Below are 23,336 nucleotides of genomic sequence, written 5' to 3'. Positions count from 1 at the left end.
TTCATGTTATAACTCTACACAGCTGTACAAGGAAAAGATTGCACAGAGCCTTTCGCTGCTGTGTAGGAGCAGAATTGTTTGTACCTATTTTCTGTCTTCATTGTGAAGGGGGAAAAAAGTTTCTTACCTACTCCCACAAAGCTGTAAAGTGAAGAGGCAGTTCTTTTAGACAGACCCTGTCTTCTCACATATATAATAAATGATATATATCTATCACTGTATACAGAATTCTGTATTGGGGCTTGATAAATTGGAAAAGGTCCAGTGACTTTTAAGAGACAGATTAAATAAAGTTACAGGTAAAGGCATCTTATCAAGAATGACAATGGAGTTAAAACATTAACAAGATCCATTTGAAAACATATTTTAAAATAACATTTAATATTATTACAAGAATTACATTCAAAAGATAACATTGAACACACTTGGCAATTATTTCCTATATAACATTTCAAAGTTCTGCTACTCTTTGGCAGTAATATTTATTATTATAGATACTATCAACTTTTTCTTCAGAAAAATTGAACCTTTGAAAACCAACTGCTATACACTATAGCTATGTTATTTCAAAGTCACAGTTTCTATAAAAACAATTGAACTACACATTTTGTTTGGAATCAAGCAATCCTAAGCAAAAGTATTCTACTGGTCTTATAATCTAACTTTTTGCTAAAGTTTCTTAGGGTCTTCTGTGCATAAGTTGTACTGCTTTACTTACACCATTGTGAAGCAGTACAACCCACCACAAAACATGGATAGGCAATTACATCTGCACAAAAAGTGCTATAAATGTGTAAAGCTAGTTGAAAATGAAAATGGAAATAAGTTACACTAGTAGACAGACCTCTATGCCGATATAACTGCATCCATAATGTATGGCATATGCATTGTACTAAGATAACTATTTCAATTAAAAAAAAAAAAATCGAACTCTTAACCACTACAGCTTTTGCAGTGGTACAAAGTCAGTATATAGACAAGGCCATTGACACTCAAATAAGTTTTCTTCTTTAGTGCAATGATTTTACTGTTAAACAAGTGGTGAAAGAAGCATTTCTGAAGCAGCCCATGAAAACAGGCAGAATGTCATGTGGAAGGTGGGGAATTTAGAAGCAAGTGACAAAAAAGAGGCTCTCAAAGTCATCTGAAAAAAAACTGAGTATTGAAGAGAACATGTGGCTGAGAGGTTAATGTTATTTGGTTGCTATATGGAAAAGCCTTTTTGATCAAAGGCATACTATACTCCTAGCCTGATGGGAAACAGGGAATAGAGCAAGAGAAGGGAACAAGTCAGGGAAAATGGTTCAGCCTCAGAAGAAAGTGTGAAATCAAACTGCTGAGGAGGCTGTGAGCAGACAGACTGTACAGGCCTTAATTTAAAAGAGGACTAAGAATGAAGGATCTGATGGATCCTTGATTATAACAGCTTCGGAATAAGTACTTTACTAGCCTTGGGTAGGATGAGGAGAGTCTTTGACTGGTAATACACTGGGGCTCCTGTCACAGAACTGGAATTAAAAGTAAAACTATCAAATTACCCTGAGTGTTAGCAATATATGCTTATAATTTTGAACGGAAACACTTTAAAAACATATTTCTGTTTAATAATGTTTTGCTCCAGTTTTTAATTGTATAGTAAATTATGTTTAGAAAGAACAGTACATATTATCTGTGAATATGCCAAAAGGTTTCATAGATTCAGTCAGTCAACAGATTACATTCAGAAAGAAGTGTGATTAATTCACATTCATAAGAAGCAAATAATGCCATACTTTGCTCTATTTTACTAGTAGACCTAATTGTATCAATGTTTAAAAATGACTGCAATTTCATGTAGGACAATAAATGAGTATTTAATCACTGTTACAGCATAATTACAGTAAAGCATGTTTTGCATGTTTCACCATTTAATCTGGTACCCAAATAAAGATGCAACTGTACTGACGATTTCAAGCCAATGTATTAGGAGTAGCTTGTATTTCTATGCAAGTCTTGAAACTGCGCTCCCCCATACACTGTCTCAAAGCCTTTTGGGCATCTTTACACATGCTCTGGTGGGGGCAGGGGGGGTGACGCTTTAATTAGAGTGGCTCTCAGAAGCTGCTCTAATTAAAGTGCCCAGCCCACAGCATCTTGTATAATCAGCGTCATGCACTTAAAAATGGCAGCAGGAGTGCTTTAACTAAGGTTCGTTCAATAAGCCTTAGTTAAAGCACCCCCATTGCCATATTGAAGTGGGTGGACGCTGAACATATGCGACTCCAAGGCTAATTCTAATTAAAATGTGTCAAAGTAGGCACTGGGCATTTGTATGGGTGCCCTTTCCCCCCCTGCTTTGGTTAAAACAGGACTGTTGTCTTGACAGGCTTAGTTTAGCAATGACAGTCTCAATTAACACTGGTAGCAGTAGCCAAGTGCACACCTTTCACCCTGACAAACATGAAATGTATACAGACACCCCAAACATAAAAGTACCTCAAAATAATTCAACCGACCTAATTATTTGTACTTTCTGGGACTTATAGGCAGTTTGAAAACTCAAGAATGTTTGCTTTTGAAGAAATGTTCTAGTAATTCTCCAGCAGTGGCTGCCATTATGAGGTTAATTATCTATCTGACTGTAAGTAAATGCATCCTCTTAGGCAGTTCAAGACTTTTAGCCAAGTACTTCAGGGAAGGAATCAATCAATCAACCTATTTCCCCACTCTCCTAAATTCATCAGAACTGCTTTGCCAGCACAGCCCCAGAGGTTGCTCTTGAACCTTTCAGTCACAGCACTATGAACTGAAACACTCCCATCTCTTGTGCCACGAAACGGCAAAAAAATTACCTGTACTAAGAATTTAAAAAAACTACATAACACATATTTGCTTTTGATTTGTACGTACCTTATATATGGTAACATACAATTTTTACATGGGCTATCTTCATTAACTTACTGTTCAAAGGCTGTAAGGTGGCTTTAGTCACTGAAAGAATAGCTGAACAAAACATTCTTTCTTTTTTGAAGAATGACCAGTTTTGAATGATTATGTAATTTGCATTCAAAAATTCAAGTGGTGTAAATTACAAAATGTTATTGCCTAGGTCTCTTTTCTCACTATATAATCACTGATCTTGCAACAACAGATTACTATAATATAGATTTGAGATTCTAAATACAATAGATCTGCAATTTTATTTACAACAAAATAAAAGATTGCTTAATCTGAAAAAAAAACCTGTTGATATTTAATTTACTCCCTGGATTTGTAAATGTTTGGGCCAGAGTTACAGAAGATAGCACAAGAAGTAGAACTTAAACTTCAGAAAAGTGTATGCAGACTGACTCTCCACTAATATACAATATCAGTTTGGACATTCGTACAAACTTCTTGCTTTTACCTTTAGGAAATAGAAGAATGGTTCTATAAACCAGATTAAAATACTTGCATTGCAACTTTTTAGATGAATAAAAAAATTGTCACATTCATTAATGAATCAAAAACTTTGCTTCTTTGTTTATACAAAGTTTTCTTCAGTTCCTCATGTCAGAAAGAAAAGGAGAATAGTGGTGACTTCTCTTGGTAACCAAATTATGCCCTTTGGGCGCTATTACACATGCTCTGGGGGTGGAAGGGGCACCACTTCAATGAGAGTGGCTCTCAGAGCCACTCATTAAAGTGCTATAGCATCTTTTGTATCAGTGTAGCCCTGCTTCAAAATGGTGACGGGGCACTTGAACTAAAGCTTGACAAAAGAGCTCCTCAAACAAGTTTTATCTCAAGCGCCCTTGCCGCTGTTTTGAAGCACAGAGATGCTAATACACAAAACACAGGAGGCTGCTGGAGCACAGTAATTTCCATGCTCCAGCAGATTTGATTCATCGAATCTGCTCCAACATGCTGGAATTACACTGCATCGGAGCAACCTCCACACTTGTGTACAGGCACACTTTGTTGCCATAAATGTTAAGCATAAGTCCTTGCTGTTCAAGACAAATTGAGACACCCAAATTAAGAATGATTTACTTCATATCCATAAAAGCGGGGAGAGAGGAAAAAAAAGCTGACATACAGTTTCAAAACGGGGGAAAAGAAATGAGTAACAAGTGTCCTTACAGGAATTACATCTCACCCTTATTCATATTACAGCTCTCCCTTGGTTTTACTACTTATTCAACACATATTGTTTAACAGATGACTTAGCTCTCTAGAGTTTCCAAAAAGTCACATTCAACACTTTCTTCAAGTTGCTTCAAGATCTTTGTGCCACTACCAGCAGGATATTTGACTGATAAATACATTGAACTCTGTGCTTTTGGGGACCCATCACCTTTTGTTTTAAATGCAGAGCTCAGAGTCCTGAAGAAGGGCATTAGTTGTGTGATACTGGATACAGAACGAAGGTTCAAAAGAGGAAACTCATATTTTTTTGAGGTTCTCTCATCAGCATTGTTTGTTTCCTGTAAAGAAGCACATACACAAGAAGCCTCACTAAGAGTTCAGGAGTAAGATACCGTTTTTTTTCTGTGTATAATTTGGCTGAAATCTGCACTAGTCACTTTTCTCAGTGCATGGGGGGGAAGGAATATCTGTGACCTTTAATTCTATGCTTTTCTGCATTATCAAATGATTTGAACAGCTCCTCCTTACATTCCACTCTTTGTTAAAAAGTGAGGCCTGTGAGCAGTCTCTCACTTTGGGGTCATGCATCACAGAGTTCTCGTAGAAAACTGCACCTCCACCACTACACCTCTGACTTGCAGAGACGGCAGAAGGCCAACTCCACCTCTGGTTCTTTTCCACAGCTATGTGCAGCCACTAGGCAAACTGATCAGATGACACAGATTTAAGTGCCAACAACATGCAGCCAGCTCTCCCTTTCCCTCACCATATATGATCATCTTATTACTGTCACGATGGACAATGTTTGGATGAGATCTGATCATTCATAAGCCTATGAAGCTGAATTCCAGTGGGAGGATGTGCTTGTGGGAAGGAGGGAGCATTCACAAGTATGGCACAGCATCCTTCAGTTGAAGCTACATGGCATGGATGTACACCAAAACTGAACTGTGTGGCATACATGGATATTCACCCCAATCAGATTCACTCCTGCGGTATTTAGCTGCTATATGTACCTAATGTGAAGGTAAGTACCTAATCAATTTTATAATTTTTATATCTGTCTGTATTGCAGTATTTTATATAAAAGTATTTTTGTAATTTCACGATGTAACTAGACAATAAATCAAATGAGGTATTTAGCTTAGACCCAAGACACTGTCTGCCTGTAATAGGGCAAATCAACTCTACAATAAAGCAGCATCTGAGAGAAATGGAGCTTCAGTCAGGGGAATTCCAGGTACCTCAGGCTGACCAGAAATTTTTAGATGACTCATGAGCAATTCAAATAACGCTTTTGAAGGGTAAGTGGCTGAGGAGGCTTTTTAGAGTCTAGCTAGGACAGGATCAGTGTCTTTGAACCTCGGGCTTTGGAGGTTCGGTGCTCCCAGTGCCCAGAGCTGGCAGATTCAGCAGGCTAATTTTTTTTAAAAGTACTGGCAGCAGGGCTGGTCCAAGGGTAATTGGTGCCCTAGGTGAACTGTGTACCTCAGTGCCCCCACCACTTCCAACATAGATGAGAATAAGAAGTCTAGAATGACCTTTTACATGTACTTATTTGATATTCGGAATTAACAATAACAAACATTTTTAGTGAAAGAAATCTGTGTCACGAGCTGCAAGATCATGTAGGAGTAGGGGTTCATTGTTTAGGATCATGTTCCCAGCAGTATGCTGTTGTCATAAGTCCGCCTGAGAGTTGAAAAGGTAGGAGTCACGATTCTAGTGATCTTTCCTCTGAGATCTTCTCAGAGGTCTTTCTCCCCATACTGAACCAAAGGTCTTACACTAGGGATGGGCAATTATTTTGGGCGGAGGGCCACTTACTGAGTTTTGACAAGCCATCAAAGGCTGCGTGACAGGCAGCCAGGAGCAGATATTAATTTTCTAATTTTTTTTAGGGGCCCCGTGGGCTGGATAGAATGGTCTGGGGGGCCACATCTGGCCTGCGGGCCTCATTTTGCCCGCTCCTGTCTTAGGCCAAGGCAGAGCTTTAGCCGACCAGGGCTATTATTTAGAATGATGTTCCTGTTATTTTGTTCTGCATATAATTTTGGCGCTCCCCAAATTTTGGTACCCTAGGTAACCGCCTAGTTCACCTAACGGTTGGACCGGCCCTGACTGGAGGGGCTCTCAGGAGGGCTAGAGCATGAATGGAGCGTACTCCTGGTGACTGGGGCGGCATGGCTGCATGGGCGGTGGCGGTGGAGCCTGGTGGTGGTGAGCAGGGAATTTCCGCAGATGCTGCCGGCCGAGTGGTGGCAGCAACGGTCAATCAGGGACTGCCTGCAGACACCGCTGGTGGTGCTGGCAACAGTGTGGCAAGCAGCGACTGCCTGCAGGTGCCACCAACAGTGTCAGTGGCGCCTTTTTGTAGGGGGTGCACCTCTGGGCTAGGGTGTAGCCAGATTAGAGAGTAAGAAACTTTACTTGTTTTGCTGGTTTCCAAACCTATGTTCAGATTTGCATGTACATATTCTTTCTCCCATGTAAAAAATCCTTTTGCTCTTTTGTTTCTTTACTGATTACCTGTGGAAAAAGGGATTGTTGCACGAGTGATATTTCAAGCTAGGCCTTTCTACAGAAAAAGGCATCTAAAATTTCTCTCACAACCCATGCAGTGGCCATCTGGAGCTAGCAGAGATTCTCTTACTGCAGCTGCAGGGTTTGGTGTAAGGGCAGTGGAGCTGAGGCTTGCTGGGGTTACAAAGTTATCCCAGAGCAACCTTGATTTGTTCCTTGAGGCAAGTGGCAGCACAGTGGGAAGAAATTCAAGGCTCTAAGCCCCCCCACAAATGGGTTTGTCATAGTACACACCTACAATTGGACAACTCAGTCCAGTTTGGGAGGACTCAAATTTTCTCATACTGAAAACTCTCCTATAGCAGTATCCATCCACACATGATGTTTGTTACCATTTCCAGTTGGCCAGGACACAATGGTTTATTCAAGAAGTCAAGAACCTGGCATCAGTTATTCACCCTGACTGCTGACAGACATGGGAAAAAACTCCAACCCCCATCCCCATCCAATGCGTCACCAAAAGAGGCAGCACATTAGTTCAACACAGCTCCACAGCATCTGTATAGATCAGACACTTCAATGGGGCTTTTTAGCACCTTCATCTAATAGCTGATTCAGTCAGCTATTAGACAAGCATGCTAAAAAGCCCTACTGAAGCACCCAGTCTTACAGATGTTGGGTGAGCTGGGTCAAACTAACATGACCTCCTCTGGGCATGTGCTATATATATTTTTTTTAATTACGTTTGTAAGCAGTCTCTGTTATTTCTTGGCTGGGCTGCAGCAATGCAATACACCAAGACATTGAACATGCTGTGCTAAAGAAATGCTAATTAGAATGAGAGAGTGCAATGTGTCTTCTATAACAGACTATCACAAGCATAAGTTTGGCCCCTGCAGTGTACTGAGTGTTCTTTGGGAAACAAGATTCCAATCCTGATCTTTATGGTGCTCAGTGGCCTGGGTGCTGGATAGCTGAGAGACCAACTAGTGCCTCAGGAATGCTGTCTGTGGACAACTACACTGTTCCTCTGACAAAACAAAACTCTACAAGCTGGTCTGTGTTGGAGGCATTACGTAAGCAGGCCCAGAAAAGACTGCTGAATGAACTCTCAGAAATTAAAAACCGTCACAATTCCTTGGAGCAAGGTTTGCAACAAACAGTCTGCTGCTCCAAACACACAACACATTTCTTTGACCTTTCATTTGCTAATATAAATATAGGTGTATGCATTTTCAAAAACCCCCAAAACTATCAAACCACATGTATACTACACATATATACTATGTTAATCATGTTGCTTAATCCTGTCCTGGATTAGGAATCAGCCTGCTCCAAGAACCTGTCTAGAAAAGAACAAATAGAAATAGAGTTTGGGAAAATATCTGAATCCTTGGCTGAGAAAACAGATTACCTGCATGCTAAGTCTATAGCAAATCAGACAGTCATTTCATAGAATTGTAGAAAGTTAGGGTTGGAAGCAACCTCAGGAGGTCATCTAGTCCAGTTCCCTGCTCAAAGCAGGACCATCCCCAACTAGATCATCCCAGTCAAAGCTTTGTCTAGCCAGGTCTTAAAAATCTCCAAGGATGGAGAGTCCACAACCTCTCTGGGTAACCTGTTCCAGTGTTTTACTACCCTCCTAGAGGGAAAATTCTTCCTAATATCTAATCTAAACTTCCTGTGCTGCAACTTGAGACTGTTGCTCCTTGTTCTGTCATCTGCCACCACTGAGAACAGTCTAGCCCCATCCTCTTTCAAACACTCCTTCCAGTAGTTCAAGACTGCTATTAAGGCCCATCTCAGTCTCCTCTTCTCTAAACTAAATAAGCCCAGTTCCCTCAGTCTTGCATCATAAGTCATGTCCCCCAACCCCCTCCACATTTTGGTTGCTTTCCACTGGACTTTCTCCAATTTGTCCATATATCTTTTCTGTAGTTGGGGGCCCAAAACTGGACAAAGTACTTCAGATGTGGTCTCACCAGTGCTGAATAGAGGGGAAGAATCACTTACCGTGACCTACTGGCAACACACCTACTAATGCAACCTAGTATGCCATTAGACTTGGCAACAAGGGCATACTGCTGTCTCATATTCAGCTTATTGTCCACTGAAACCCCCAGGCCCTTTTCTGAAGAGATGCTGTACTGGTGCATGGGATTTTTCCATCCTAAGTGCAGGATTTTGCATTGGTCCTTGGTGAATCTCATGAGATTTCTTTTGGCCCAATCCTTCAGTTCCTTGAGGTGTCTCTGAAACCTAGCCCTACCCTCCACCATGTCGACTGCTTCCCTCAGCGTGGTGTCATCTGCAAAGTTGCTGAGGGTGCACTCAATGCTATTTTCCAGGATGTTGATGAAGAGATTGAACAAAACCAGCCCCAGGACTGACCCCTGGGGCACTCAACTTGATACTGGCTGCCAACTAGACATCAAGCCACTGATTACTACTCTCTGAGCCCAATGCTCCAGCCAGTTTTCTATCCAGCTTACAGCCCATCATTCAGCCCCTACTTTCTTAATTTGCTTGCGAGAATGTTGTGGGAGACCCTCTGGTTGCCAGAACCAGAGGGGTTACTATCATGAGCAATAAATATATGCTCTTGGGGACATCCAGGTAATTGTCTAGCAGTTGAGATTAGCTAATGTAAAGCTTGCAAGTTTGCAACCCACAAGTGGAATTTGTCACAATTTAACCAAAGTGTTGAATCTAACTGCTTGCACTGATCATGGGACTGACTGGGCCCCCAAAATAAGCAAAACTGCAAGATTAACTGATCTAACAGGTTTTTTACAGATCAGCCATAACAAGATCTGACCACCTAATATAATTAGCACACTCCAAGGAATCCAAGGAATAAGAAACCAAGGGGTTGAGCTTGGGCAGACTAATGCTAATTTCAAACCTCAAAGTAATGTGGTGTGAAATCTGCTTATTGGGTGAACCTGAGTTCAGGTGGTAACCTTTCATGATAATTTCTAACATCTTTTAATACCATAGGGTAACATCTATAGGGCAAGACTGTGAGTGGCTCTAAAGCCAACGGATTAGCATAAGATAAGACATAAAGGAACACACATGTCAAGTAACCAGTCTGAAAGATGGGACAGAAGGACCATCACTGTACCAAGCTTGGACCCTGGACTCCCAGTGTGAGTGAGGACCGGATCCTGACCAAGGGACCTTCCCAGTGACCCCCCAAACAGTGTTGATCACAGCTGTCTGACTTCCCTGGAACAACTTGGCACGCACCTGGCATAGAGGGGCTGCTAGTAAGTTGCCAACCCCATGTGGGAACTCTTTGTCATTTTGTCTATCTGTTGTTATTATTTACTATTAGCTCTTTATAATTGTACTATTTGTTTGGCCCATTAACCTTTCTGTTAACTGTTGTATGCTAAGCTATAAGTAAATTTGCCTTTACTTCACTCCCGACTCGCCTCCTCGATCCCAAACCCAGCAGCCTAACAGCTGATACACTCACAGCGCCTAGCTGGCCTGTGATAGACCCACATTCACAGAGCCAGTCACCTCATCATAGAAGGCAATCAGGGTTGGTCAGGCATGACTTGCCCTTGGTGAATCCATGCTGTTCCAATTCCCCTTGTTCTCCTCCAAGTGCTTATAAATGGATTCCTTGAGGATCTGCTCCATTAATTTTCCCAGGAACTGAGGTGAGGCCACTCTATAGTTCCCTGGATCCTCCTTTTTCCCTTTCTTAAATATGGGTACTATGTTTGCCTTTTTCCAATCTCCTGATTGCCATGAGTTTTCAAAGATGATGGCCAATGGCTCTACAATCACATCAGCCAACTTCCTTAGCACTCTCATGTGCATCCCACCTGGCCCCATGGACTTGTACACGTCCAGCTTTTCTAAGTAGTCCCTAACCTGTTCTTTCAGCACTGATGGCTACTCACCTCCTCCCCAAACTGTGCTGCCTGGTTAAATGCAGAAAGGATCAGTTAATTATCCAAAATCCTCAAATTGCATACAGTGTAATAGGATTATAATCTAAGAAGATCAGTCTTAAAAATTTAAGGAGCTTTCTAACATGGCCTCTGCCTATCTAGCTTTCTTAAATGAGTGAAAACAACTCTTCAGAATTACCATATTTAATGTAAACAGAGAGCATGCATGTAATAATGCAATACTTTACCCCATATTTCATCTTTAACAAGTCCATGATTCTAATGATGTGTGGTTTACATTCCTGGTGATTTTCTATTAGATGCGAAGTCATACTGCAAGCCTCTGTGTCCACTTCTGGGACAAAGGCCCATCTGTACCTGAAACAAATGTATAGGTCAGAAGTCATACACAGGAGTCCTGTTGTTGGATCACAACAACAGCTGCGTGCTCAGATTGAGTGCAACTCCCACACCATTATTTTAACATTGTAACCGTCTTTGCATACTCTAATACAAAGCTGTGTTCTGTGGTCACAGATGTGTTTACATATTGAAATGATAGAGAATTCCCATCCCACACATATCCTTCCCCCATGACAATTTTTTGTGCTGAAATCAGTGAATACTCTCATGGTGTGATATTTACATAATTTACAGAATATGCCCCATACTTATGACAGAAAAGATTGCAGACAGTACTAAATCACGAAGGAGAACAAAATTAAATACAGACTACATCTATGCATTTTAAAAGAAGGGACACAAACAGTAAATTATCTATAGTACCAGATACTAAGTATATGTAACTATAAGACTCACATTTGAAATAACTGCATCTTGTCAGGTGGAAAAGAAAGTGCTGTGTCCAAGAACTTACAAGCTGATAAATACAAGAACAGCTCATTCTGCTGGATGTCACCAATTAAAAGGCCACTGCCATCACCTGAAGCTTTCTGTCTGCTTACTTTGCTGTTGCTCCTACTTGATTTACAGTGAAGAAAAGCAACATAAAAAAAGCATTAAATATTTTATATCAAGCAGAGAGTTAGACACTAGGGGTGTGTAAATTGGGCCGTATTTGATTTGGATTTGGCCCAATTCAGGGGACAGTGATTTGATTCGGATCACTGTCCCTGCTTTGATTTGGCCTATTCCAAATCTGACGATTTGATGCGGATTTGGAGAATCAGCAATTTGGCTATAGACGCAGCTTTAAATGTTTTTTCTACATACCTCGAAGTACCAGCTGCGGCTTGTGAACACTGAGATGGTGGGGTGGACAGAGAGTCCCACAGGAGCGTGGGGGTACTCCCCATGTGCTCCATGCCATACCCGGAAGTGCTTCTGGTCCACTTCCGGGTTCACCACTGGGGACCCCCCGCACTCCCATGGGACACTCTATTCACCCCACCATTGCAGTGTTCAATGAGCCATGCCTTGTACCTTGAGGTATATAGAAAAAGCTTTTATAGCTGTGTCTATGTCCAAATTGTCAACTCTCTCTGAATCAATTTGGAGGCTTCTGATTTTGTTCAGAGAGATTAAAGGGTCTGATTCGATTTGGATTCGAAGATTAGTCCACTGAATCAGGCTGAATCTCCACCAAATCAAATCAGCGACTGAAGCTTTGCACAGCCCTATTAGACACGTCAAAGGTTAATTTATATTCTTTTTTTCCCCTCAGAACACAATAATGTCAGTAGAGACATAAAAACAACAACTAAACATTTATTTTAAAAAACCTGGGAAGTAGTCAAGTACTAATTTGGCTCTTCTTTTTTCTGTAAGCAGTGAATACTCATTTCCAGAACTTAAAGAATTAGCTACCCTAAGACACCTATTTATGTCAATGAAGGACTTTTAAGAAATGCAATGCCAGTGCAGTTATAAGCCACTGTGAATTTTTAAAGTTCTGAAATTTCAGTTGGGACAGCCACAAACACCATGCTTACAAAGATCTGGACCATGTTTACTAACTGCAAAGAATCAATTCTTACTTTGGTGGTTCATCCTCCTCAGTTAAGTCATCTTCCAGCTGTATAAATGTCTGAATCTTAAAGAAAAAAAAAGTAGGTACTTTCTTTTTGGAATTTTTAGAATATTTTTAGATATACATCCAGCTTGTTTACAGGAAACCCCTGCTTCCTATGCAATCAGGAATAATAGGGCAAGTTTTATTTTAACCTCAAGTCTTACAAGACACATCAGCCTAGAACAAAAGTTAGTTTCTTACACAAATCTATTAATAAACAGCAACATCAAATGCACTTCCTAATCACACCAAGATCCCTTACAGATTTTCTAATATGAAGTTGGTTTCAAATTGTGACAAGACTTACAGTTGCAGAGAAGTACATTTAGAAGAAAGGAATCTAGTAAGGTATGGAAAATAAAGGTAATATTTCAACTATTGTCACTTACCAATTCAGTCACCATAATTGGCCATAAAGAAGTTAAATGCTGTGGAGAAATTCTTAGCAACAGAACTCTGAAAAAGAGAAACATCTGGGCAGCAACTACAGAAGTCTGTCCCACACGCAGGTTTTCTGTCAGTCGTTCTAAAATGTATTTTCAAAAAAGTTACATTGATCATGTACATAAAGCTAATTATTTTGGTAAACTAAAACTGCAGAAAAATGTAGCTTGTTTAGACTGTATCAGTCAGTTTTAATTGACTACCATTTCTGTTCCATTAATGATAATGTCTACAATTCTCTCAAACCAAAAGGTTTGTTCTCCCCACCTTTTGTAAGAAACACAAAACAAAACTGTGTTTTATTCATTGAGTTTTTGCTTTTCCCATCTTCATCAAAAGACAAACTAGTATCTAATAACTGTAGGGGTACAGACAGAAGTGACAATGTTCACCTTATCTGGCCACAGAAAGTAGTTTATAGCCATGACCAAACACAAGTGCACAGCTGTGAACTGCTTCAAAAATGCCCAACTGGGGAAAATCTGAACCCTTGTTGTGTAAGAGTTCAAATGAAAATGTTTCAAAATATAGCATCTTCTGTAACTTATGTCTGTGCTACCTCCCAGCCTGTCACTACTTTCAGAATAGGAGTGGGGAATGGGAACAGAGGGAGTTTGGTCTGGGGTTTCTTCAGCACCTGCTGGAGAGGGAGGCAGGTGTACTGGAACCTCCCCCCAAATCCCAGGTGGGAAGGTGGGGGCTCCATTTCACCGACCCCACCCTCCAATGCCAGCTGGGAAACCCCTAGAATGAGCTCCCTCTGCTCTCTTTCTCCCCTCTGATTGGGAAACTAAAGTAGAACTGGGCCTACTCAAAGTTAAAATACAATATATTGATGACAACTGTATAGTGCAAGAGGATGTAAGTTTGTGGCTGGACCTTCTAAAAAAGAAATAATGAGGCATCACTTCCAGCTTATCTTACTATGTTTATAGTGATTTTAAGTGGGCTTCTATGTGCCTAGCATGTAACTGTGTGAAATGTCTATCCTTGATTGATTAGTATAATAAATATTTCTTTGCAATTAACTCATGTTTGTATGTTGAAGACAAATTTTCCATATGGGCTTTCTGACAGGAACTGCTAGTGCACTCAGCTGATCTTCTGGTGAACGCATCTATGTCTTGAGAAGCTGACAAGACTGAAACCACCTCTGCCTATACTGGTGAGATACTAACACTTTTACAGCTAAATATACTGGAGTTTGCTTTGCTTTAGGCCCATTTAATAGTGAATAGTTGTAGTAATTAAAGCCTTTTTGTCATTCGTCGAACAATCTGTCATGTTAATCCTTTATACACTAGTCCTGAATCCCATTTCATGACTTAACACCTCCTATTCTTAAAACAGCATGATCTGTCAGGGAGGAAAGGTTGTTCCTCAGGGAAACTGGCTGCAGGCTCCCAGCCACCAGCGAGATTCCCCTCCTTCCTGGAACCAAAAGTGAACTTCTGTTTGGTCTGAGGGATCCCTGTAATTCAAAATTCCTGCAAAACTTTCTGAGTTACAGTGGGGAGCTCACTTCTGTCTGTGCCCTAAGGAGAACATGGCGTATTTAAATAATGTACCTTTTATAAATAAATAATCTTACCTTGTATCAATGGAAGATAAAGGTGATATTGATCAATCTCTCCACTGAAGACAGCAAAAGCCTGACGCTTTAACAGCATTGCTTTTTGCTCAAAACTTGGGAACAGTTTTAAAGAACTGCTCTGCATGTCTGGAAGAGAAACCAGTGTGTCATGTATATCATTTCTACATTAAAGGTAATAAGTAGTATATAAATTTAAAGGGAGATATCTTCATTATTTAAAAAATGTTGTTTCTATGAAAAACAGTTATAACCACTTGAAAGGAGTGATAATTGGCACTGTATAAATGTGGGTGTATGGGCAAGGGTTGGGGAGGGGAGGGCTGCCTAAAAGGGGCATCTCACACGTGGCAGGAGGCTTCTCTGCAGTTCCATTATCTACCTTTATCCTCAGGTGCTCCTCTATAAATCCATATATACAAGATTTTGGATCTCTCTGAAAAAAATCCTGGGCCATTGTAGGACCTGCCACTGATTTAAAAATCAGTTTCCAAAAATATTCTGCATATATTAAGATTTTCAAGGGTAAGGTTTTTGTTAAATTTAATAGTTGAAGTAGTACATGGAAGACAGACAGACCAAGGTTCCTTCCCCTCAAAGCCTCAGACTTGTTTAAAGCTTTTCTCCTGCCCTCCCTCAACCCTTGAAAGTTGGTAGGAAGCCTCCTATACTTAAGTCTGGAAAATGAAGTTTTGGGAGTGGGAAACCAAAAGCATGCTGCAAGCTACTGGCTGTTGCAATCTAGATCTTACAAATATGCTTCTTCTACAGACAGCTGTGTGTACTTGGGAAAATTATAGTAGGGAGTAGGCCTGTGTGAAGCAGCAAGTATTTGCTTTGGATTTGGCTGATTTAAAGGAACGGCAATTCAATTTGGTGATTCAAATCACTGTCCTGATTCGATTTGGCTGATTCGGATCTGAAGATCTGGCACCAATTCAGAGATTCAGCAACAGACTAAACAGGCAGCAGGCCTCGCCATGCTGGATAGAGCTGCCTCCAGCTGGTAAGCAGAGTGCAGCCTGGTGGTAGGCAGCTGGCGGTAGCCTCCTGTAGCACAGCCTGGCCCAACCCACCCTGCGTACATCTGGGTGCACATGCTCATCCCCACGCCCTTCCGGACCAGCGGTGCATGTGGCATGCATTGGTGGAAGCCTTCCTCCCCAAGTCCCACACCCACCCACCCCAGCTGGGCATCTTGTCCCAGCCCCAGCCCCAATCTCTCCCTCGCTGTGGGGGCATTGATCTGCTCCCCAACACTCCTCCCCTCCCACCTTCAGCCAGCACAACACACTTACAGCTGGAGGCAGCTGTGTCCAGTGTAATGAGGACTGCTGCCTGTTTAGTCTATGGCCAAATCTCAGAATCGGCGCCGAATCTTTTCCAAATCTATTTGGAGGCTTCCGATTTGATTTGGAGCTTTTAACTGTTCTCCCAATTTGATTTGGATTCGGTGATTCGGCCACCGAATTGGGCCGAATCTCCAAATCGAATCAGTTACTGAAGCTTTGCACAGCCCTAGCAGGGATGTCTTTTATCTTGTGAAACTGCACCATGCAGAAGCTGTTGCAATAGAAGTTTAAAACTACCCAGCAATATCCATGTAGATAAGCCTCACTGCTGTTCCTGTAGGTCACTTATGTTTTTGATTATATACATATTTTCAGAAAGGCTAATGCTGAATTTCTGCAGAGACAATATAGGTTTCCCTCGTTTTATGTGGGTTCTTTATGTGCAAGTTTGCTCTTATGCAATGACACTTTTTATACCAAAAATTAGTTATGCAAGGTACATTCATTCTTATGTGATTGGTGTAGTGGAAGCTCGCAGTCAGCTGCTTTGTGCGGTGCATTGTGGGAGTGATGCACACCAAAATTTAGTCTCCTGTGCGGATCCGTGCTCCTCGCTTGCTGTCTGCGACGTGTTTCTCTAGTTGCTATCCCCATTACGGTAACATTCACCACCATCCTGTGCTTGTGCATACTGTTGTTGGCGAGTACCAAAATTGTCTTGTAAAAGTGGTAGAAATGGGCTGGGGGTCAGTACAGTCAAGGCCTTGGAATGTATCCCTATTTTTTACATTGTAAAGTAGGTTCCCTTTATGCGAATTCAAGTTATGCGCCATTTTCCAGGAATGCATGTACAGCATAAAGCGAGGGAAATCTGTATTAAGAATCTCTTCCTAAGCAATGCAACTGCACTTCACCCTTCTAAAAATACTAGGAAAGGATTTCTGTGAATAAAACGGTTAACTGTAACTACACCTCTCTGATGTATGTAGTCTACAAGGTCCAAATCTACCCTGCCTTCAGACTGGCACCGGTAACTGCATCTAACTGTAACTGGACTGTGTTGGCAACTTTATGAACTGTACAAATACAATGCCATTAATTATTAACTACTCATTAAACAACACCACCACTAATAATAATACTAATAATAATAACTGTTAAAATATCTAACAGTCCATGTGAATTGATTTCAAATTATTTTAGTAGCAAGGTATCACTGATCAATACTCACTCATTAAATCTTTAAACATGGTTTTCTCATGTGTTAGAAGATGATCAATAATGGATCTCCAGCTGGGTAAAAACATACAGAAAACAGATCAACATTAAATATTGATGCAAATTATCTATGTGTAGAGTAGATGTACGCATCTACAGAGGGAATCATCTCACCATCTCATTTCTGAATTGATTCCAAAATGACATACATTTTATCTGGCTTATCATGCATTATATTTGACAGTCTTCAACCTGATTACATGCAGATCCAAAATCAGTAGAGAAAAATACTAACTTGTGTCATGACATGAAGAGAATTTCTTTCCTCAGCAGAGTGCTGAAAACTAATTATTTTATGAAACAACATATATTTACTAGAACTAGTTATTTTGCAGTTATTTTTCTACATATTCATTCAAACTTTCCCACAGGATACAAGAGGTTGAGTAGTGAGTATCCTGCTAAATACTATTTCTGTAGATTTATAATGGAATCACAGATTGCCATGATTTCATTTCTTACTGGATGCATGAACTGTCCATTTGAAAGAAAGCTGGGTCCATATATAACTCCAGAACTTCTTTTTTCCAGGCTCGTTTAGTGTAGGCATATCCACTTAGTGAGCTGAGCAACTGGGCACCCGCACGAAAACTAGGAATGTTGTAGGCACTGTAGTAAATAAAAGGTAATTAGTATCCTGGACATGCACGTGTAACACAGAGTGAAAGCTTTGCTCCCCAGAATTTCCTGGATAGTAATAACCTACTCAGAATTCTGTTTGCTGTAGTACAGGAAAATGATCGTCACCTATACAAATGGATTAGATTGAGCATGTCAAAAGCCCTGCCAGCTAATTTCTGATGGCCATATCAATATCCTCGCAATGTAGGTTCATTAGAAATCCCAGTCCTTTTCATTCTGAATGTGAACTGAAGGATTACTGAGTGCAGGACACCAAGCAATGGATTTAGGAATCCACCACTGTGCTTACTGACAGTTGGTTCACTTACTGCAGGTCAGTCAGACCATCGTGCTTAGGGATTCCACAGAGAGAAGGGCTTTGGGTTTGTTAGCGCTTACAACAGCACTAATCATCTGGGACACTAGATGTCACCGAGGCTTCTAAAACTGAAGGCCTATGTCATCCTCCTATGGAAGATGGCTAATAACTTATTAGAGAACTCTTGGCCACTCAAGATATGGAGAAGTAGTCTGAGAACAGGTGTTTCACCTTGTGAAACTGTTGCCAGCCTAGATACAAATTTTGTAATCATTAACCCGACTGCCTGTTCTTTTTTTTTTAAGGTACACATTACTCATGATTAAGTTAGAGTTGGTTATCAGTACAAAAATTTAGATTTACTTATAGACAAAAAAAAAAAAAAACTAAAAAAGGCATCTTACAGATACCCTTGACACCACCTGAATTACTGCACTAAAGATGTATTTTAAGACAACTTTCCACAAATCCTTTTCAATCTCAAACAAGACCACAGCCCTTAGAATTCACCCTTTGCCCTCATGTTAGAAATGCCAAGGAGGGAATGAATAAAATGAGGCTTACAACATGCCCCAAAGAACAGATGTAATTCTGACATGATATAAAAGAAGTAAGATGAACATCAAGTGCTCTTACCTGTGATTGCGTAAATATGGAAACACATAATAGAGCAAACGTGAGATCAGTGGCACAGCTTTCTCTTTCTCATCACTACGATAAACCATGTCCAAGAGAGAAGCCAAAACCTTTTGAAAAAAAAAGGTCCCACACTAACCTGAAGCAGGCATTTTTGGAGGGGAGTGAGCATATACTGTATTTCACAAAACTCAAAAATGGTGATCTTTTAATTTTTAGTATTATGCCAGAAAATAAAAAGAGCACCTTTGTTTTCAGCAGTTTCAGCTGGTAGTTACTCTGTCGATGAAAACAGCAACTACATAAGTGGTTCCTATTTAAAGGAGAAGAACAAAATGTTCACCTTACCTCTGCAAGGAGAGAGAGAGCTTGAACACTGTATATTGAAGGGGCAGAGGCAGAGACCATTGAAGATGGAGCTATTGAAGTATCTGCAAAAACAGAACATGATTTTATGGTTTATTGCTTATAATCAGGTTTATAATTTGCATATTGACTTGGAGTGAAGTACTACTTGAAACCTGCTCATCTCTACATATACTTAACATCCACTCACAATCTCAGAAGGATTAAACATTATTGGATCATTTTAAAACTTCTTGAAAGCTATAAGCACATACCATTGTTTCCAAAAAGGTGAATGTCATCAAACAATCATATCTACAGATGCAAGATTCTAGTCTCAGTTATTTAAAGAATAAGAAAAATATATTATCACTATTTTTTTATATGGGCACCCATGTCACCACTGCATTCTTATATACAAATTACTATACTACCTATGTGCAATGTACAAGCAGAGAAGTTTTGCCAAATTTAAGTTTTTGAAGAGATCACCTGCAAAATTCTAACACAAAAGTATTAACTGTATATAAGTTACCCATTACCAAGTTCCTTAGTTAAAAAGAAAAGAGAAAAGGCAAACTTTATGGATCCAGTTTGAACACAGTGGGAACATTATTGTTTGAATGCCTGATTTTGCTAAACATCTTCCAATAGTTTGGAATAAAAAAATAAAACTTCGGAAATGCATGCATTTTGGAAAAAAAATGAAATTTAATACTCTTTTAAAGGCTTTTTTAGAAAAAGTGTTAGTTATGTCTGTTATCCTCTATTCCAAATAGGCTTTTTAAAGCCTATTTATATCCTTTACTAGTTCATATCACATAATACATTGCAATACCTCACATAACGAAAAATGAATAATGATGCTAAACTTTTCAAGCCTCAGTTTGAAAACACCACCACTCTTAAATGCAGGGGTGGGCAAAATGGTGGATCCGGCTGGCAGCTGGATTCCATTTCCCAGCAGCCCCTGCCCACATTGCTGTGGCAAGTTTCCATGGCAATCCCAGCAGTGGCTGTGCCATTACAGGCAGGGCCCAGATTTCCATGTGAAGACCAGCCCCAGCAGCACTGTCTGGGTGCGTGGTTGGGCAGGGAGCTGCTCTGCAGCCAGTGCTAGGATCCTGCAGTGGTGACAGCATGGCCCAGAGCCAGGGCAAAGGTCTCCATGGAAACCTGGCCCTGTGCTGTCACAGCACCCCTGCTGGGGTTGCCATGGAAACTGGCAGCAGTGATGTGGGCAGGGGCTGCTGGGAAATGGAGTCTACTACAGGCCCGATCTGGCCCACAGGCCAGACTTCGCCCGCCCATGTACTAAAGCGTGCCAGAGCAGAAAAATCAAAATGATCAGTACCTTATAAACGAGAAAGCAATGATGACAAACATATTCTCTCATTATGAAAGTAGTTTCTATGCTTTTTGAATTTTTAATTTATAATGATGCCAATTTCTAGAACACTGAAAATACATTATGTACATGTACAGCAATACTTCTCCAATATTAATCATGTGATATACAAATACTTACTAAATGACACTTGCAATATTTGATCTTTTTAAAATTTAAATTGTGACAACATACGCTCTTGGGACTGTATTTTTTCAATTTAAAAAACTTGTATGAAAAAGAATTATTTTTACCAGAGCAAAATGCTAGATATTCACTAAACCTTATTCTATGTGGTACAGAAAAGCTGGCCAAAAGATCTGATGCTTACCACAAGTATCTTCAACCTGGGATTCGTCTAAAGAGATCTGAGGCTGTGCTTTTACTTCCAGATTCCGGCTTAGCCAGCTCGTCTGTTCCAGAGAGGAACCAGCAATGTTCCCCACAGCTTCTAAGATTTTTTGGGTCACCTCCTAAAAAAGTAACCAACACAACCCTATATTTGAGAAGAGTTTCTGGCATCTGGCCAGTTCAGAGTGGAATAACATGCAGGTACTAAGTGGCATCCTTATGGGTTATCCTTATTTATTATCTTTGCAGGGTGCATGCAAAACCTTTTACTCAAATGTTTATATGCAAGTTTTATCAAAGACTTAGAAAGGAAAATAACCATCCCATTTTAGTTTTGCTTCCCATGCAAAGTAAAGCTCAGTAAGTATCATATAAACCAGTGAGGATACTAAGTTTTAAAGGAGCTTTTCTCCTCTGGCTTCTCAACTTTCTCCTCTCGCTGACCCACATAAACCATCTGATCAAGATGTTTTTTCAATTCTACTGAAGCACTTACACTAGTCTCAAATGAAGACTGCAGTCAAACTGCACAATTTAGGAGTTCTTTCAAAGATTTGTTTGCTTTGAATCTGTCTTCCAACTTTTGAAAAAAGTTGCACCACTGTGCCTAATTTTCCTGTAGTCTAAACTGAGCAATCTGAAAACTATCAACTTTTTCTTTTAGATATGGCTAAGATATACCCTTCTTCCAGCCTCACATTTCAGCAACAGTACTACTCCCAGTAAATAAAAGAGGTCAAAAACTTCAGCTTTCTCTTCCCTCAGCAACAGAGCTGCTATGAAATGCAAACAGCTCACTGTGTAGTCACCTTTCTGGCTAATTTTTGCAGCAGAATTGGAGAAAGCCACTAGATCTATCACCATCAATCATGAACACGATCATACAGTTTCTGTATTGAAAATCTCTTCTCAAATTCACAGTCAAAAGCTGGATATGACATCTGTAGGGCCTGAACTATCCCAGAGAATCTGAACAAGAGGAGGAAGAATCTTATGTTTATCCTCATCTTATTTCCATGGTAGATAGTTTGACTATTTAGGTGACTAAATCAAAGCCATTTGCCACAAAACTCCCAGTGACTTCAGTGGAAGTAGACAGACTCGTTTCACTAATCACTTTTGACAAAATTTCAGCAACTACATAAATCACATATTCTGGTGATGTCATAGTTGTGCTATGCATTTAAACCTGGAGGATAACATCACCAAAATATGTGTGGGGAACACAATTTGGCTAGTCAGGATCAGGACAGGTCACATTTGTGTATATTTTGGACAAAATTCCATACCAGATGAAAAATAACATTTTCCATATGCTCACACCCTTACAAAAGTGTGGTTTAAAATTCAAACACTGTTGTGCTAGGTCTGTGAAAAAAATATGCATGTAGTACCTGCAGGTCTTTTTGATCCTTTTTGTTTTCCAGGGTAGGTGTTCTGGTCACTAAGTCATTTAGGGTACTGCAGGAGAAAAAGAATTTACCTCAAGTTAGTGAAATGGAGAGTTTTACTCAATATATTCATACTCTCAGCTGCTCTTATGCTGTACCTGAGAAGCAGGAAATATCCAGGGGGAGCCAAGTTCAATTGCACAGATTCCTTCAGCAGTGCTAATACTGACTGAAAGTTCTCCTGCAAGGCTGGGGCAGGAAATCTGTGAAAAGATAGATAAAACTGATATCAAGATATGCAACAGCCAGACACAGAAAATGCTGGCTCCCTAAGATTAGACTTGGGAGGGAGAAAGCACTTAATTAGTTATGTTTGTGTTCAAGTATGGCACCCTGTTAAAGAGGATATGTTACCACATTCCATCAGTGCACTAATCTAATAACGTGAAAACACAGTTAAAAAGAAGGCAGGATTCAGGACTTCAGCTGTCTGCAAGCTAAAGCCTGGTTGGCAATGAGTGGAATATAGTTTCATAGTTAGTAGGGTTGGAAAGGACCTGAACAGATCATCAAGTCCGACCCCCTGCCTTGGCAGGAAAGAGTACTGGGGTCAAACGACCCAAGCAAGGTGATTGTCGAGCCTCGTCTTAAAGACCCCCAGGGTAGGAGCCAGCACCACTCCTCTTGGAAGTTGGTTCCAGATCCTAGCTACCCTGACTGTGAAGTAGCGCCTCCTGATATCTAGCCTGAATTTACCCTCTGCCAGCTTGTGACTGTTATTTCTAGTCACTCCTGGTAGTGCTCAGGGAAACAGGAACTCCCTCAATGCCTGCTGATCCCCCCTAACTCGTTTGTAACAGGCCACTAGTTCCCCCCTCAGCCTTCTCTTGTGGAGGCTGAACAGGTTCAGGTCCTGTAGTCTGTCCTTGTAGGGCTGCCCTGCTGTCCCCTGATCATGTGAGTGGCCCTCCTCTGGACCCTCTCCATGTTGTCCACATTCCTCTTGAAGTGCGGCGCCCAGAGCTGGACGCAGTACTCCAGCTGCAGCCTGACCAGTGCCGCATACAGGGGGAGGATCACCTCCTTGAGATGCATCTGTGGATGCATG

The 23,336-nt window shown here is 40.6% G+C and overlaps 1 protein-coding gene across 4 annotated transcripts in view; it reads right to left on the bottom strand.

Annotated features, from left to right (window-relative positions):
• Positions 1-360: 360 nt before the first annotated feature.
• Positions 361-23,336, bottom strand: part of DOP1B (DOP1 leucine zipper like protein B) — a 91,377-nt gene continuing 68,401 nt past the window's right edge. For 2 of the 4 annotated variants that reach the window (XM_090060439.1, XM_090060447.1), the window contains exons 25-37: positions 22,387-22,491; positions 22,232-22,298; positions 20,818-20,959; positions 19,103-19,185; positions 18,755-18,864; positions 17,641-17,787; positions 17,132-17,193; positions 14,609-14,737; positions 12,963-13,099; positions 12,539-12,594; positions 11,361-11,522; positions 10,790-10,919; positions 361-4,445 (exon numbers count right to left, since the gene is read on the bottom strand). In XM_090060439.1, the coding sequence (XP_089916565.1) occupies positions 4,185-4,445; positions 10,790-10,919; positions 11,361-11,522; positions 12,539-12,594; positions 12,963-13,099; positions 14,609-14,737; positions 17,132-17,193; positions 17,641-17,787; positions 18,755-18,864; positions 19,103-19,185; positions 20,818-20,959; positions 22,232-22,298; positions 22,387-22,491 (1,591 nt within the window). In that variant the 3' untranslated portion in view covers positions 361-4,184. The remainder of the gene's footprint in view (positions 4,446-10,789; positions 10,920-11,360; positions 11,523-12,538; positions 12,595-12,962; positions 13,100-14,608; positions 14,738-17,131; positions 17,194-17,640; positions 17,788-18,754; positions 18,865-19,102; positions 19,186-20,817; positions 20,960-22,231; positions 22,299-22,386; positions 22,492-23,336) is intronic. The other 2 variants (XM_090060456.1, XM_090060465.1) reach the window with 1 other exon arrangement.

The sequence above is a fragment of the Crocodylus siamensis genome, chromosome 1 (assembly GCF_052110815.1).
Source record: "Crocodylus siamensis isolate JL-2025a chromosome 1, ASM5211081v1, whole genome shotgun sequence".
Lineage (NCBI taxonomy): Eukaryota > Metazoa > Chordata > Crocodylia > Crocodylidae > Crocodylus > Crocodylus siamensis.
Note: the sequence above shows the minus strand (reverse complement) of the source record. Positions and strands in the feature narration are given on the sequence as shown.